Genomic DNA, 14,308 nt, shown 5'->3' with positions numbered 1-14,308 from the left:
GTTCCACATTTTGTAAACTTCCTAAGGGGATGCATAATGTATGCATTCACTTAACTAGTCTGATAATTACACTTCAATTTTGAACAACATTTAGTCTTATCCATCGCTTCTCTATTTCACACTTGATGATCACAGTGGCTTCTCCATTGCTCTTCCCTTTTCTGTTCATTTCAGTGGCTTAATGAAACTGGCTTTGGGGAGCTTAGCTTTCACATGGAGTGCATGTGAGCATGAGATGATGCATACTGGGTGAGGGAGGAACGCATCTCTGTGTGTTTGCTTTATGCTGTTCTGTACTGAGTGACCTGAAAGGAACAGACTTGATGGTCCCTCATCAATGTCTGGAGGAAATAAAATTGCAGCATTATCTGGAGCAAACCTCATTATAAACAAAGATGAAGCAGTACACATCAGGTTGCAGATTGAAGAGAGGCATCATTTTCCTACCTCTCTAGCCTCTTTTCTTGTATACCCAGTGTCAGAGCCAGGGAAAGGAGTCCCAGAGGCCCTGCCACCCACACACCCAGCGGCCCTGCTGGACCAGTGACAACCCTTGCACTTGATGTCACATGAACATGGGTGTGGCCTGTTCTCTGGAAAGTCCACGCAAGCCATCCAGAGTGCATTCCCAGCCAGCATTTGCTGGCTGGATACATTTATTTCCCTTTATCTCCCTCCAGTAAGTAAGGTAGAGAAAGGGAAATAAATGCACCCAGCCAGCAAACACTGGCTAGGCATGAGCTCTGGAGAGTTCGCACTGACCCTCCAGAGATCGGGCCTCATCCATGTGCACGTGACATCACACTCCAAAGAGGCATGGTGCGGTCTCTGGAGGGCCCACGTGAGCCCTCTGAAGCACATTCCCAGCCAGTGTTTGGTGCATTTATTTTCCTCCCTCTACCTCACTGGAGGGAGATAAAGGGAAATAAATGCACCCAACCAGCAAACACTGGTTGGGAATGAACACTGGAGGCTCGGTGCCACTTCCTTAGCTCATGGCTGGGTTCTTCGAACCTATCTGCTCAATGGTGGCTCTGCCTCTGTGTATAACACTTCTTTTTTATTATTACTGTAAAAAGAGCTGCAGTCCAAAGTAATGCCACTGAGAAGAAATCTAACAGTTATTTGGCTCAGGAGCCAAACTCAACCCTACAGGTGAACATAATTGGAAAACAAAATACAGGTTTTGTATTAGTAGTATTTATATACCACTTTTCAACAAAAGTTCTCAAAGTGGTTTACGTAGAAAAAGAATTATAATTCAGTTGGTTCCCTTCCCTGTCCCCCAAGGAACATTCTAAAAAGAAACACAAAGCAGCCACCAGCAACAGCCACTGCGGGTTGGGGCTGAATAAAGCCATACATATTGCCTTGAGCTCTGACCTAATTTCTGATACCATATTTACCCAAATAGAAGATGACTCTGAATTTAAGATGACCCACTTATAACATAGAGGTTAAATACAATTATGCCTGTATTTACCTGAAAGGAACAGGATGGTGAATTTAAGATAGCACCCTGATTTCTAACATCAAAGAACTTTGAAAAAACCTAGTCTTAGGAACATAGGAAACTGCCATATACTGAGTCAGACCATTGGTCTATCTAGCTCAGTATTGTCTTCACAGACTGGCAGCAGCTTTTAGATTCAGAAAATACAATAGGTTTTTTAAAATTATTTCTAGCCCCTGGAGGAGTTCAGTTTGTAGAAAATAATTATTAAAAATAGCTTTTCTAAAGGTAAAGTGTGCCATTGAGTTGGTTTTGACTCCTAGAGACCACAGAGCCCTGTGGTGGTCTTTGGTAGAATACAGGAGGGGTTTACCATTGCCTCCTCCCATGCAGTATGAGATTATGCCTTTCAGCACCTTCCTATATCACTGCTTCTCAGTATAGGTGTTTCCCATAGTCTAGTAAACATGCCAGTGGGGATTTGAACCAGCAACCTCTGGCTTGATAATAAAGTCATTTCCTTAATTGTGAATGAAATGGGAAACAGTGGTTATCCAGTAATCAGGTATTTACATGCTACATGTATGTAGACTGTATGTGCAAATGGGTGGATTGATCACACTTATTGGCTCCACCCCACATATGTTAACCTATGAGTGTACAAACTGTATGTGCACATACTCTTTCTCTGTGACCAGGGATCGTGCAAAAAGATGGCTAAACCATTTTTGAGAGATGCACCATTCAGTGGCTTTTGCCCGCCATGTTGATGTGATCTTGCTGCTTTTCATGTGGTAGCTGTAGGGGATCTGCCACACTTAAAAACTAAGAGAGAACATCACATGGTGATTCTTCAGCCTCCGAAATGGTTGTATGAATCAGCTCTCATATCTGCCATTATTTGTTTTCTGCTGAATTATAACTAGACATGACAACTCATATTGTGTCCAGCTAATCAGAAAGAAGAGGAATGCACAAAATGATCTTTTTGGTTGTTTGTGCTTCTTATTAGGATGCATTATTCAGTCTAATGCCATGAAAATTTGACTTTAAAAAAATCAAACATTGTTTCATTATTTTAACCTGGATGCAAAGAAGGGTATTCAAAGCAGCCCTAGAATTCTTGGTACAGTCCAAGCTATTCATTCCAAAGACTGAAAGTGATGCAGTGGACAGGAAGGGGGGAAGCTTGCTAGCAGCCTCCTCTTCTCTCCTCATACTTCTTGCAAGCTTTGTAAGGAGAAGCATCCCATGCAAAGTTTGTAAGGGCCAGATCGGTCCAAAAATGCTCCAATGGTGACAACAGGGACATCTTGCCACCCTGTTAGCACCGCAACAAACTGCCTCCTGAGGCAACTGCTTCACCTTTCCTCATGAAAGGGTTGCCCCTGCCTTGAAGGGTATGGTCTGGCTGCAATGCTGTGCCCTGGGAATGTGGTGTTGACCAGTATGTAGCTGGCCAGTTGCGGGAGGAGAAGGTTCTACTGATCCTTGTAGGATGGTTTCATATGCAGGAAGACTAGGCCTTTGCCCTTCATATCCAGATTCAGGTCCTCTGAATGATCTGAAAATTTAATGGTGGTGAACTTTACCCTGTGTGACTCAGTTATAAGTATTTGCATTCCTGTTTTCTTGTGAAGATGGTTGGCTAAGTCAAGGACAATACTGAACCACACCTACAGGCACTGGCTATAAAGGCTTCCCTTTTTGGTTTTAATTTGTCAGCTCTGCTAAAAGCCAGCCATTCGCTGCCAAAATGGGCGGTGCTACTTGTTTGTCCCAGCCCCTTTCACAAGGAGCATGAAGCTGGAGTTGGAGCCCATTGGCTCCTGTGTTGGGAAGGGGAGGGCCTTCCGGCACACAACCGGCCATCGGCGTTTCCCCCCTCAGTCCGTTCTCAACAGGCACCCTCCCTCCTTTCCCTGGGGTTCAGTCTGGGCTTGCTGGTTGCCGTTTAGAGCTGGGCAGGAATCTTTGGGGCGTTCACCCAATTGGCCATTGGTGCACGTCCTTTTTTGCCTGCCCAGTTAGTTAAGTTTTCCTTTTTAGTCACAACTTGGCAGGTGCAGGGAGGAACATCTAAGCCCTGGTGAGCACCATCAGGTAAGCATTTGGCAATGGAGTGGCAGGTTAGATCCCTAGAGGCTTGGTGGATCAGGGAACTCTGATTTAATCCACTCTACTCTGTCAGGCTTGGAAAAGTTTGGCGGCTTCGAGCAGGGGGGTGGGGATGCCATCAAGGGCAAAGACCTGACCTTAGGTCTGCTAAGATGGGCAGCCTCTGCTTTAGAGCAATGGGGCAGCCTGGAGCCAAGGTGCATTCGCCCGTGGGAATTAGGCAATCCTGCCACGGAGGTGGCATACCTTTAGGTTCCACACTGTGGGGGTGGAGAGCCAATCCCAGTTTCCATTTCAGTTGCATTTGAAGATAATAATAAAATTGTGGCCCTTATCACCATAATATTTTGTGCCTCATGTCTTCTTGGGGTGTGGGTGCAATGTCTTCATCAGCAGATACAGAATGAGGACCACCTTTACTAAGACTGGCAATGTAACAGCTCACCCCGGCGCTTGTGAGTAGATAAAGGCCAACTCACATTTTGGCTTTTAAGGAGTTTATGAACAGAAGTTGTCATTCTTTGCCGTTGAGTCAATTTCTTTCACTACAGTACAGTAGAATTAACCTTTGAAGCTTGATGTTGGACCACTTGAAAATCATGTAACTCTGTTAATTGAAGATGGCAAATACAGTTTCAGTGGGAATTGAAAATCTTAACTACCTGTCACAAAGGGTGAACTTTTGGCTTCTTTGCTGTAGTGCTTTCTGCTGTTTAAACCATTCCTTTTTAACAAAAGATTCAATTTTGCCTCCAGCAAACCCAGCCATGTGTCTGAAGGCTCTCATTGCTTTTGAGAAGTGAGAAATGGAGCATGTTTGAAGAACTGTTACTCAAAGCATCCATTCCCACTCAATGCACTGCTTTGGTTCAGGAGCACTTTCAAGTGCCTCTGCTTAATGTCATTTCCAGAAATCTCCTTTAACTGCACTAATAATTGCTAAGCAAAGGCAGTAACATTTCTTGATATATTTCCAGTTTACCATATAAGGAGTGCTTCTATTTAATCGCTGGTTGACCCAAAGTGGTGCAGTAGTGGATCAATGTTGGACTTAAGACTGAGGAGACTTGCATTCAATTTCCTTCTCACACATGGATCTCACTAGATGATCTTGGCCCAGTCACCATCTTGCTGCCTAAACTATCTCACAGGGGTTGTGGTGAGGATAAAATTGGGGGGATGGAGTCTATCATGTTACATTTTAAGTTTTTAAGGAGACTCAGGAGGCAGCGGTGGGGGCTTCTCCAACCACTCTGCTGTCCTACATCCCATATGATAGTCCGAACCGGCTGCAGCCCTGTTCAGGCCTCTGCGAACATGCAGAGGCCTGAACCGGGCCTTAGCCGGCCTGGACCATAATTTGGGAAGGAGGCCAGACTATAATTTGTAGGAGCCCTCTCCACCATCTCCACTGCCTCAGTGGCCACCCCCACCATCCCATTTTAAACATAATAATTAAGCATTTTGCATGCCAGCGGGGCAGTTGGAGGAGCCACTGTCACCACCTCCTGAGTCTCTGCCATGCAGTAGCCACCTCCGCTACCCCCACTGCTGACAGGGGCTTCATTTAAAAGGCAAAGATTTGAGCATTTTTCTGCCTCCCCCCCCCACTCTTTAAAGTTAAAGAAGGAGAGTCTTTTTAGGCTAGGAGATCCCCTGTATTTTTAAAGGGGAATCCTAGCCGGATTCCCCTTTACAAGCATACCCCCTCCCCCAAGCCCCCACCCCTGCAGTGAACTAGTGATTGGTCCGGTTCGAACTCGGACCAGCTCCCCGACTTTCGGGGCCGAGCCGGTTCGATCTCGAACCACCCAAGTCAATGTATGTGATGCAAGCCAGCTCACGTATCCCTAGAGGGAATTTTAAAAACTTGCAGAAAAGAGTGGGGAAGGTTAAAGTCTGGCTCACACATACCTAATTCCCTCTGGGACCTTAAGTTTACTGAGGACATGCATGGGTTTGAGCTTTCATTTTTCTTTTTCCGTGTCTGCAACTGTTCTGGGAAGTAGAATAAGCTCTGCCAGCTTTATTTCATCTAAAGATGGCCCAAATAATGGTAGAGGAAGGCTCGGTTTCCGCATCGAGTACTCTCAGTGCAATAAAGATGGCAGCCTTTGCCCAGACTACAGAAATGGTTACTGTCATTAGATGGAAAATCTTGTTAAATTCAGTAGGATTTTTTTAAAGTCTCTTTTTAAAAAATGTGTTGGATTAGTCTGTACATTATCAGCTCTGGTACAGAAGCAAAGGGTTAATTTGATGGATTGTTATTCTAAATGTTAATGTTTTTCCTCTTTAAAAAGAATAGTTGCTTCCAATTATCCAAATTTTGGGCAAGCGGATTCAGTTATCCTAAGAACACAGAAGGCTGCCTTATACTGAGTCAGACCATCGATCCATCTAACTCTCCTCGTGGTTTCAGGCAGAAGTCTCTCCCAGCCCTACCTGGAGATGGCAGGGAGTAAACTTGGGACCTTCTGCATGCAAAACAGAGGTTTTACCACTGAGCTACAGCCCTATCCCCTAAAATGAATATCTTACAGCACTCACATGTAGTCTCTCATCCAAATGCAAACCAAGGCAGACCTTGCCTAGCAAAAGGAACAATTTGTGCTCAAGACCAGGTCTCCTATATATCCCAGGATACTTCTCCATATCCTGACAAGTATTCTTATGAAGATGACTCCCCCCAACCCACCCACTAGTATTTGAAGATGCCTTCTCAAACTAATCCTTTGTAATGTAGCTGCACGCCCCGACCTGTACAGGGTGCAGCTTCTTTGCCCTAGCCTCATTTGAATGCAGCATGAGGCATTGGGGGGGGGGGTGTTCCAATTGGTTTAGGGGTTGGAGGGGGTGGGACCAGCATGCTCTCTCAGCTGGCCCGTCCTCCTTCTCCTTCAGCTTTGGCAAGCAACTCCCTCCCTCCCCCAGAGGCGTAACTAGGGAAAATGGCGCCCGGGGCAAGCACTGAAATGGCGCCCCCCCACCGCACCCCCCCAACATACTACATTATACTTAGGTTTTTCCTCACAAGCGCCCGCCGCCACCGCCAAGCCAGGCCACTGACTGGCCGCCATGTGCCAGCAAAGCAATGGGGGGGGGCGCAGGCGGCATGGAAGGGACCGCTCATGGGGAAGGGGGCATCGACACGCTTCCTTGACTGCTGCAGCGCTGCTGCACTGAGCAGGAAACATTTGTATTAACAATTTTTTTTAAAAAAAAATGGTCATGGTGGTGCCCCCCACGTGACCAGAAAAGATGGCGCCCGGGGCACGTGCCCCCCCTGCCCCCCTATAGTTACGCCTCTGCCCTCCCCTCCCTGGATGCAGTGTGGATTTTGGCTGATCGCCCTTTCTGGGGCCAGGTAGGAATTTTTGCCCCGCTGCTGATTGGCTTTTGCCAGGGTTTTTATTTTATTTTAATTTATTTTATTTTATTTTTGCCTTCCTCTCACTGCTACCCTTAGTTAGTTAGGTTGTTCCCCAGTCACAGTGGCAGGCACAGTGTGGTGTAAATGGGCAGTGCAGGGTGGTGAGCACCTTAAAGCATGCATTTTGGCATCGGGATGAGTCCTTGGCAGTACTTGGAGGCTTCATGGCTCAAGGAGCACTGGCCTTGAACTTACTCCAACCTGCTGAGGGATCGCCCTCCTTAAAGGACTTCACAGTTTGAGGGAGGTGATCTCAAGGCAGGTAGCCTTGGCAATAGGTCAGCTAAGATGGCAGCATTAACCTCAGTGATGATGCTGGCTGGAGCTAAGGTGTATTGCCTGTTCTCAATTAGGTTGGTTCACTGTGGTCAGTGAATATTTAGTTTCGGCACAGGGTGAGGGGGTGGGGTGGAGAGCCAATCCTCCTTCTTTCTGTCTGAATAATCTGAATAAAGGTGTGGCCTGTTTTACTCCAGTTATTTGCCTTGTATCTTCGTTTGGGTTTGGGTGCAAATAAACCAGTGTTATATACCTTTATGCTTGTCCTAAGGCTTCATTGCACCCAGGACTATCTGGTTAAGTTATACTGCATGGCCCATTTTAACAACTTCTTTTTTTAAAAAAAAATTAAAATGAAGCCTCCAGTTCCAGAGCATTTAGGATAACATTTTTAATTAATTCTGTGCAAATAGTGCCTATAGAATCCGTTTATTGCTCCAAATTTCCATAGTAGGCTATTAAATTAGATAAATCTAGCCACAGTATGGTTCTACATCTCTTATAGCAATTCTAAATTACAGTTTTTGCCATCAAAACTACTGTGTTAGCATCTAATATCATCTAGCATCTAGCCAGCGTGGTGTAGTGGTTAGAGTGCTGGACTAGGACCGGGGAGACCCAAGTTCAAATCCCCATTCAGCCATGATACTAGCTGGGTGACTCTGGGCCAGTCACTTCTCTCTCAGCCTAACCTACTTCACAGGGTTGTTGTGAAAGAGAAACTCAAGTATGTAGTACACCGCTCTGGGCTCCTTGGAGGAAGAGCGGGATATAAATGTAATAATAATATCACCAGGCTTTGAATTGAATATGCAGACAGCCACTTTACTAGCACACATAGTTGTAATGGAAATTGTGGTGAGATTGAAAGGGAATGGAATCAATATTTTCTGTGTGATTACCATAGTGAAACCATTTTGGAAAACGGAAGAATCCTTGTGTTATCGGTAAACAAGTTTGATATCTTTTTGCAATGTCAATCTAACATTCTCCGGCACACTGAAAGTAATATGAATCATATGTTGGTATCTCAGCTCTTATTATAACATCCTAGTGGTCTCATAGAAATAATGTCACATGCCACAGCCATCACAAGGCATAGACTTCCTGCTGCTCTTCCTTGGTGCCTTTGCCTGCTCACCTGCCTTCTCCAAATGTCTATGCAGTGACATGAGTGAGGAGAAGGAGCCACAGCATCCACTCTCCTTGGCCTCTCCCTCTGATGGTGGTACAGATGTGGCCCAAGGGAAGCCCTATTCAGATGTTAAGTCACATGAGTACAGAGATCTCTGTACACTCGTAAATATGGATGTCTTGTGTGCATGTCAAAACCTGGGTGCAGCCCCCCACAAATGCATGGTACAGATAGGGAGTGTGTTGCTGTGCTTGTGGTCAACATAATGTGTGAATAACTACAGGTCTGAACCTGTGTACAATGTACACATGTTGTACAAATGTTGAACAAAATGTGTGTTGGAGAGGGCAGGTGAAAGGACAGCAGTGAGGGTGATGAGAGAATGTAGACACAGTCAAGGAGAGGAGACCCCTAAGGCCATATTGCCCAAGGGACCCCAACAAAGCCTGGATGTCCAAGACCCAACTCCCCACAAGGCATATCTATCTCATGGCCCATCAACATTTCTATTTTCCAATCAGCAAAGACAGGAAGTTTATCCTGACTGGAAGAGGGATGGGTGGCATGAGTTGGAAGTGAAAGACTATGCGCTGTGTCTTGTCTCAATGACATAGGAGGACAGACTAGTGAGTCAGAGGGCTAGAGGGTCAAGGCATTGGTCATCCCTTCTCTACTACTCTGACACTATCCCTTTGATATGTAGATTGCTAATCTCAGGGACTTCCTGACTGACTGACTGCCACTTCCTCTTCCCTTCCCTTCCTTCTCCCTTGCAACATGCAAGCTCCTTTCTCCCTGTACCATGTGTGCAGAGATGCAGAATCCATCTGCATTCCACTAGATAGATAGAATAGAGATGCTATCTCTTCACTTTCCTATCTAGAATGGAGTTCTCTAATAAATACTCCTTATATTGATTTGAAACTATGAACTGGCTCCAAGTTATTTTACTCTCAGCATACACGCATGCCTAACCAAATTCCGCTGTGTTGTGCCTCTGTGCACTCTGCTATAATGATTAAGGGTTTCTCCTACCAGAGAGAATTCCCAACAGCATGTGCATGCTCCAGTGCCAGCCATCATACCCCCTGTGCTGATGTCAGAAGCACAGTGATGCAGGGAGTGACCAGCATTGGGACATGCATACACCACTAACTCCTCTCCCAGTCAACGAGCAGTTCCTTGGTCAGCTGGGTACTTCTTTTCCAACAAGTGAGGGGGGAGAGAAAGGAAGCACCCAGCCATGAAGGAACTGCTTGCCAACTGGGAGAGGGGAGGCAGTGGTGGTGCACATGTACCCTGATACCGGCAACACCCCCTGCATCAGTCTGCATCTAACATCAATGCGGGGGGGGGTGGAACACCTAGCTGGTGAGCATTTGTTCACTGGCTGTGTATTCAGGGAGGTGAGTGAGGGGCTAAGGGGGCCGCTAGGTAGACCTCAGACCTCTGCAGCCCAAGGATATTTGTTCCCCTAGTCCAATGGTGGCTACGCCACTGTACAGATCTCCCATGTTGTATGAAGTTTTGTCCTATATGGAGTAATTCTCTCCTTTCACCCCAGCAGCAGGGCTTTCGTCTGTAAGTAGCAAGGCTTCATCTCCATCTTCTATCCACAAAGAAAGGGAGCTGTGAGTAGTAGAACAACTGCTTTGCATGCAGAAGGCCCCAGATTCAATCTCAGATTAACTTGTATACAAGAGTGTAGCAAGGTTGGAGTGGGCCCAGAGACAGGATTTTAAAATGCCCCCCCCCCGCTCACTGAAGCTCAGCTCATGGGGTAAAGAAATCTTAAATGAGGCTGAATAGTGGTAACAAAAAGCAGATAGATAGATATAACCTATCTATCTATCTATCTATCTATCTATCTATGTGCTACAATAGAACATAATCCTAAATTATTTTTTTAAGGGTTTTGTAAATTGTGGATGATGCAGGTCATTTAATGGTACTAGAGAAAGACATGCTGTTCTGGTAGCTCCAGGTCTTAACACACACAATTTCGGAGGATGAATACAACTGAAGGAAGCCCGGGTGGGTGCGCAGCTGGGGGAGTCAGTCATGTGACTTGCCTCTGGGGGGCCCCCCAAGGCAGTGAGCCTCCAGACAACTGTCTCCCCTTGCCCTACCATAGTTACGCCCCTGCTTATATACCACCCAAACTTTCTTATTCATTTATTATTATTTATTATTTATTTATTTAACTTGTATACCACCCAAACTTTTGTCTCTGGGCAGTTAACAATGACATAAAAACAATTAAAACAATTATAAAAGGTTAAAACAGTTTAACAATTTAAAAACAGCATAAAATTAAAACCTACAAATTTAAAAAGCTGAAAAAGCTTGGGTGAAGAGTTGGGTCTTCAGACGTTTTTTTAAAATAGCCAGAGATGGGGAGGATCATATCTCAGCAGGGAGCGCATTCCACAACCTTGGGGTAGCAATCAAGAAGGCCCGTGTCTGTGTGGCCACCGGACGAGCTGGTGGTAATTGGAGATGGACCTCCTCAAGTGACCTCATTGAGCGGTGGGGCTCATAACAAAGAGACTTTCTCTTAAATACCCAGGGCCTAAGCTGTTTAGGGCTTTATAAGTTCTAACTAGCACTTTGTATTCTGTCCGGAAACCTATTGGCAGCCAGTGTAGCTCAATCAACAAGGGAGTAATGTGGTCTCTCCGAGATGACTCTGAGACCAACCTGGCTGCCGCATTCTGAACCAACTGAAGTTTCCAGACTATATACAAAGGCAGTCCCACATAGAGCGCATTGCAGAAGTCCAGTCTGGAGGTTACCAACAAATGTACCACTGTTTTGAGGTCATTGATCTCGAGAAACGGGTGCAGCTGGTGTATCAGCTGAAGCTGATAGAAAGCACCCCTGCCCCCCACCTCCACCTGAGAAACCAGGGAGAGGTGTGGATCCAGAAGCACTCCCAGACTGTGAACCTGTTCCTTTGGGGGAAGTGTGACACCATCTAGAACAGGTAGATCAAAATCATCTCTGGAGTTCTGACCCCGCACAATAAGTACCTCCGCCTTATCTGGATTCCATTTCAGTTTATTCTCCCTCATCCAGCCCATTACTGCCTCCAGGCAGGCATTCAGGGAAGATATGCCATCTCCTGAAGAGGTTGACATGGAGAAATAGATCTGGGTGTCATCAGCATACTGATAACATCCTGCTCCAAATCCCCTGATGATCTCTCACAGCAGTTTCATGTAGATGTTGAAAAGCATTGGAGAGAGTACATAGCCTTGAGGGACACACCATACTTAAGCTCAGATTTTGAAGAGCAACAGTCTCCAATTGACACCATCTGGAATCTATCCAAGAGGTAGGAGCGGAACTGCTGTAAAACAGTGCCTCCCACCCTCAACACCCTCAGACGTTCCAGAAGGATACTATGGTCAATAGTATCGAAAGCTGCCAAGAAGTCCAAAAGGACCAACAGAGTCACACTTCCTCTGTCAATTCCCAACTGGAGATCATCCATCAGGCCGACCAAGGCAGTCTCCACCCCATAGCCCACCCGAAAACCAGTTTAAAATGGGTCTATAATCAGTTTCCTCCAAGACCGCCTGGAGCTGAGAGGCCACCACCCTCTCAATTACCTTGCCCAGCCATAGACAGGCCTATAGTTGCTCAACTCTGAGGGATCTAATGTAGGCTTCTTTAAAAGAGGTCTAATGATTGCCTCCTTGAGACAAGGAGGCATCCTGCCCTCCCTCAGAGAAGCATTTGTGATTTCCACCAGGCCCCCTACAACAGCCTCCCTGCTAGATAGAACAAGCCATGTTGGACAAGCGTCAAGAGAACAAGTGGTACGCCTCACTGCTCTAAGCAGCTTGTCCACATCCTCAGCAGTGGCATCTTCTTGGCACCTCTGGGTCAGGCTGGGAAAGCTCCATGTCTGAAAATCTAGTGAGCTGCTGCCAGTAAGTTCAGACAAAATATTGAACTAAATAGACCAATGGTCTGGCCCTGTTTTAAGCAGCTTCATATCAACCACAACAAAGACAGAGTCAGGAAACCCAGCTTTTAAAATGGAACAGGGGAGACCAGCTTTTTAAAAGAATGGTAAAGAAGAGATGTTGGCTCTGAACAAACATAGTCTGCGATTATCTGATCCCTAAGTTACCTAGACTGGTCACATAGTGAAACTGAGTCCACTGAGTGTTCACACAATTTTTAAGAGGGAGAGGAGAGATCAACCTTGCATTTAGCTGTCCTGAGTTGTGTCATCTGAAGAAAAGTCACAGAAAAAAGTCATATCTAAGGGACCGAATTGGGGAAACTAGCAGTAGCTTGTACCAGAGGAGAATGGCAGTGATTATAAATTCTTACATTTTTGTGTATTAATAGGTTAATGTATTTACACACAAAAAAGACAACCCTCAATTTAAGTTAAAGGTAAAGTGTGCTGTCAAGTTGATTTCGACTCCTGGCACCCACAGAGCCCTGTGGTTTTCTTTGGTAGAATACAGGAGGGGTTTACCACACAGTCTGAGATTATGCCTTTCAGCATCTTCCTATATCGTTGCTGCCCGATATTGTACCTGCGGGGATCTGAACCGGCAACCTTCTGCTTTTTAGTCAAGCATTTCCCCGCTGTGCCTCTTAATTTAAGACATCCCCTTAAAAACAGAGGTTAAATAAGGTTATTTACCTGAAAGAAATAGGATACTGAATTTAAGACAACACCCCCATTTCTAAAACTAAAGAACTCAGGGAAAACCTAGTCTTGGATTTAGGTAAATATAGTAATTGTGTGTGTGTGCCTACTATTAGGGCAGTCTTATTTTTTTCCATTTTCTACCAATCCATAACCATGCTTATATCTTGTCAGAATTCTCAGCTTCAGCTCTGGAGAAGATGGGCCACAAGCAAGAGGAGGAGGGCAGTTCCTGGAAGAAACAAACCAACAACATCAGAAAAACATTTATTTTCATGGAAGCACTCGGATCGTAAGTATTCCTTATTCTTATTTAGTTATTTAAAATATGTATAACCTGCCTCTCCCAGCTTGCTTTAGCTTTCAGCAGGATGTAAACAATAATAATCAGTGGCTGACATCTTGACTTATGAAGTCCATGTGCAGCAAAGGAAGCATGCGTGAGTTTGCTGTGTTCCAGAGTAAAGCAGTGTGGGAACTTGTGTGTTGCTGGGTTGTGGGGGGGTCACTTTGGACATAGTTCCCTGTCTGTGGGATGGATCCAGTCTCAGTTCTTCTATGCATTCTGGAGACCAGGAAACTAATTCATGCATTCACATATGTCCTGGGGTCTGCACATTCCCAGCACTGGTTACCACTGTCCCTGAAATCAAAATGTCCTTGAAAACAGATGTTTGTTGCTTCCTATTTTGCCAGTCAGCTGCCACATCCTATTGGTTCCTCCTTATGCATAGGAAATGCCAATTACAGAAGTGAGAGACAGCTCGCTTCAAGCTGGGCTTGACATTGATCCAGCCTGGTTTGGCCAGTCCAAATTCGAACCTTACCAGCCCCCCAAAGTGTGGAGCCAGTCTGCGTTTGAACTGGACCGGCCCCGGGTTTGAAGAACTTCGTTGCAGACCAATATGTCCAACCAAGAGTTAGGCATATAACCTACCAAGAGTTCGGGTACACTTGTAAAGGGGAATCCTTGAGGATTCCCCTTTACAAGTAAAGGGGGCATCCCTAAACCTCCCAAAAGGTACCAAGAGAGGGGTAGTGAGAGAAAGCGGTCTCCATAACTTTAGCGGAGCTTGCATAGGTGGCAAGGCAGTAGCGGAGAAGCAGCAGCAGAGTGGTGGGGGCTCCTGCAAGCCCCTTACCGGCCTCCCAAATGACAACCCAGGCCATCTGTGGCATGGTTCGGGCCTCTGCGCATGTGCAGAGGCCATTTTC

The 14,308-nt window shown here is 45.7% G+C and overlaps 1 protein-coding gene across 5 annotated transcripts in view; it reads left to right on the top strand.

Annotated features, from left to right (window-relative positions):
• Positions 1-14,308, top strand: part of CAMK1G (calcium/calmodulin dependent protein kinase IG) — a 94,456-nt gene that overhangs the window by 18,463 nt on the left and 61,685 nt on the right. For all 5 annotated transcript variants that reach the window (XR_008306338.1, XM_053246845.1, XM_053246844.1 and 2 more), the window contains one exon: positions 13,268-13,385. Coding sequence is in view for 4 of the 5 variants with exons in the window: in XM_053246845.1 (XP_053102820.1) it covers positions 13,294-13,385 (92 nt within the window). In the remaining variant the exon portion in view is untranslated. The remainder of the gene's footprint in view (positions 1-13,267; positions 13,386-14,308) is intronic.

The sequence above is a fragment of the Hemicordylus capensis genome, chromosome 4 (genome assembly GCF_027244095.1).
Source record: "Hemicordylus capensis ecotype Gifberg chromosome 4, rHemCap1.1.pri, whole genome shotgun sequence".
NCBI classification, from domain to species: domain Eukaryota; kingdom Metazoa; phylum Chordata; class Lepidosauria; order Squamata; family Cordylidae; genus Hemicordylus; species Hemicordylus capensis.
The sequence above is the reverse complement of the archived record's forward strand: the minus strand, read 5'-3'. Positions and strand labels throughout refer to the sequence as shown.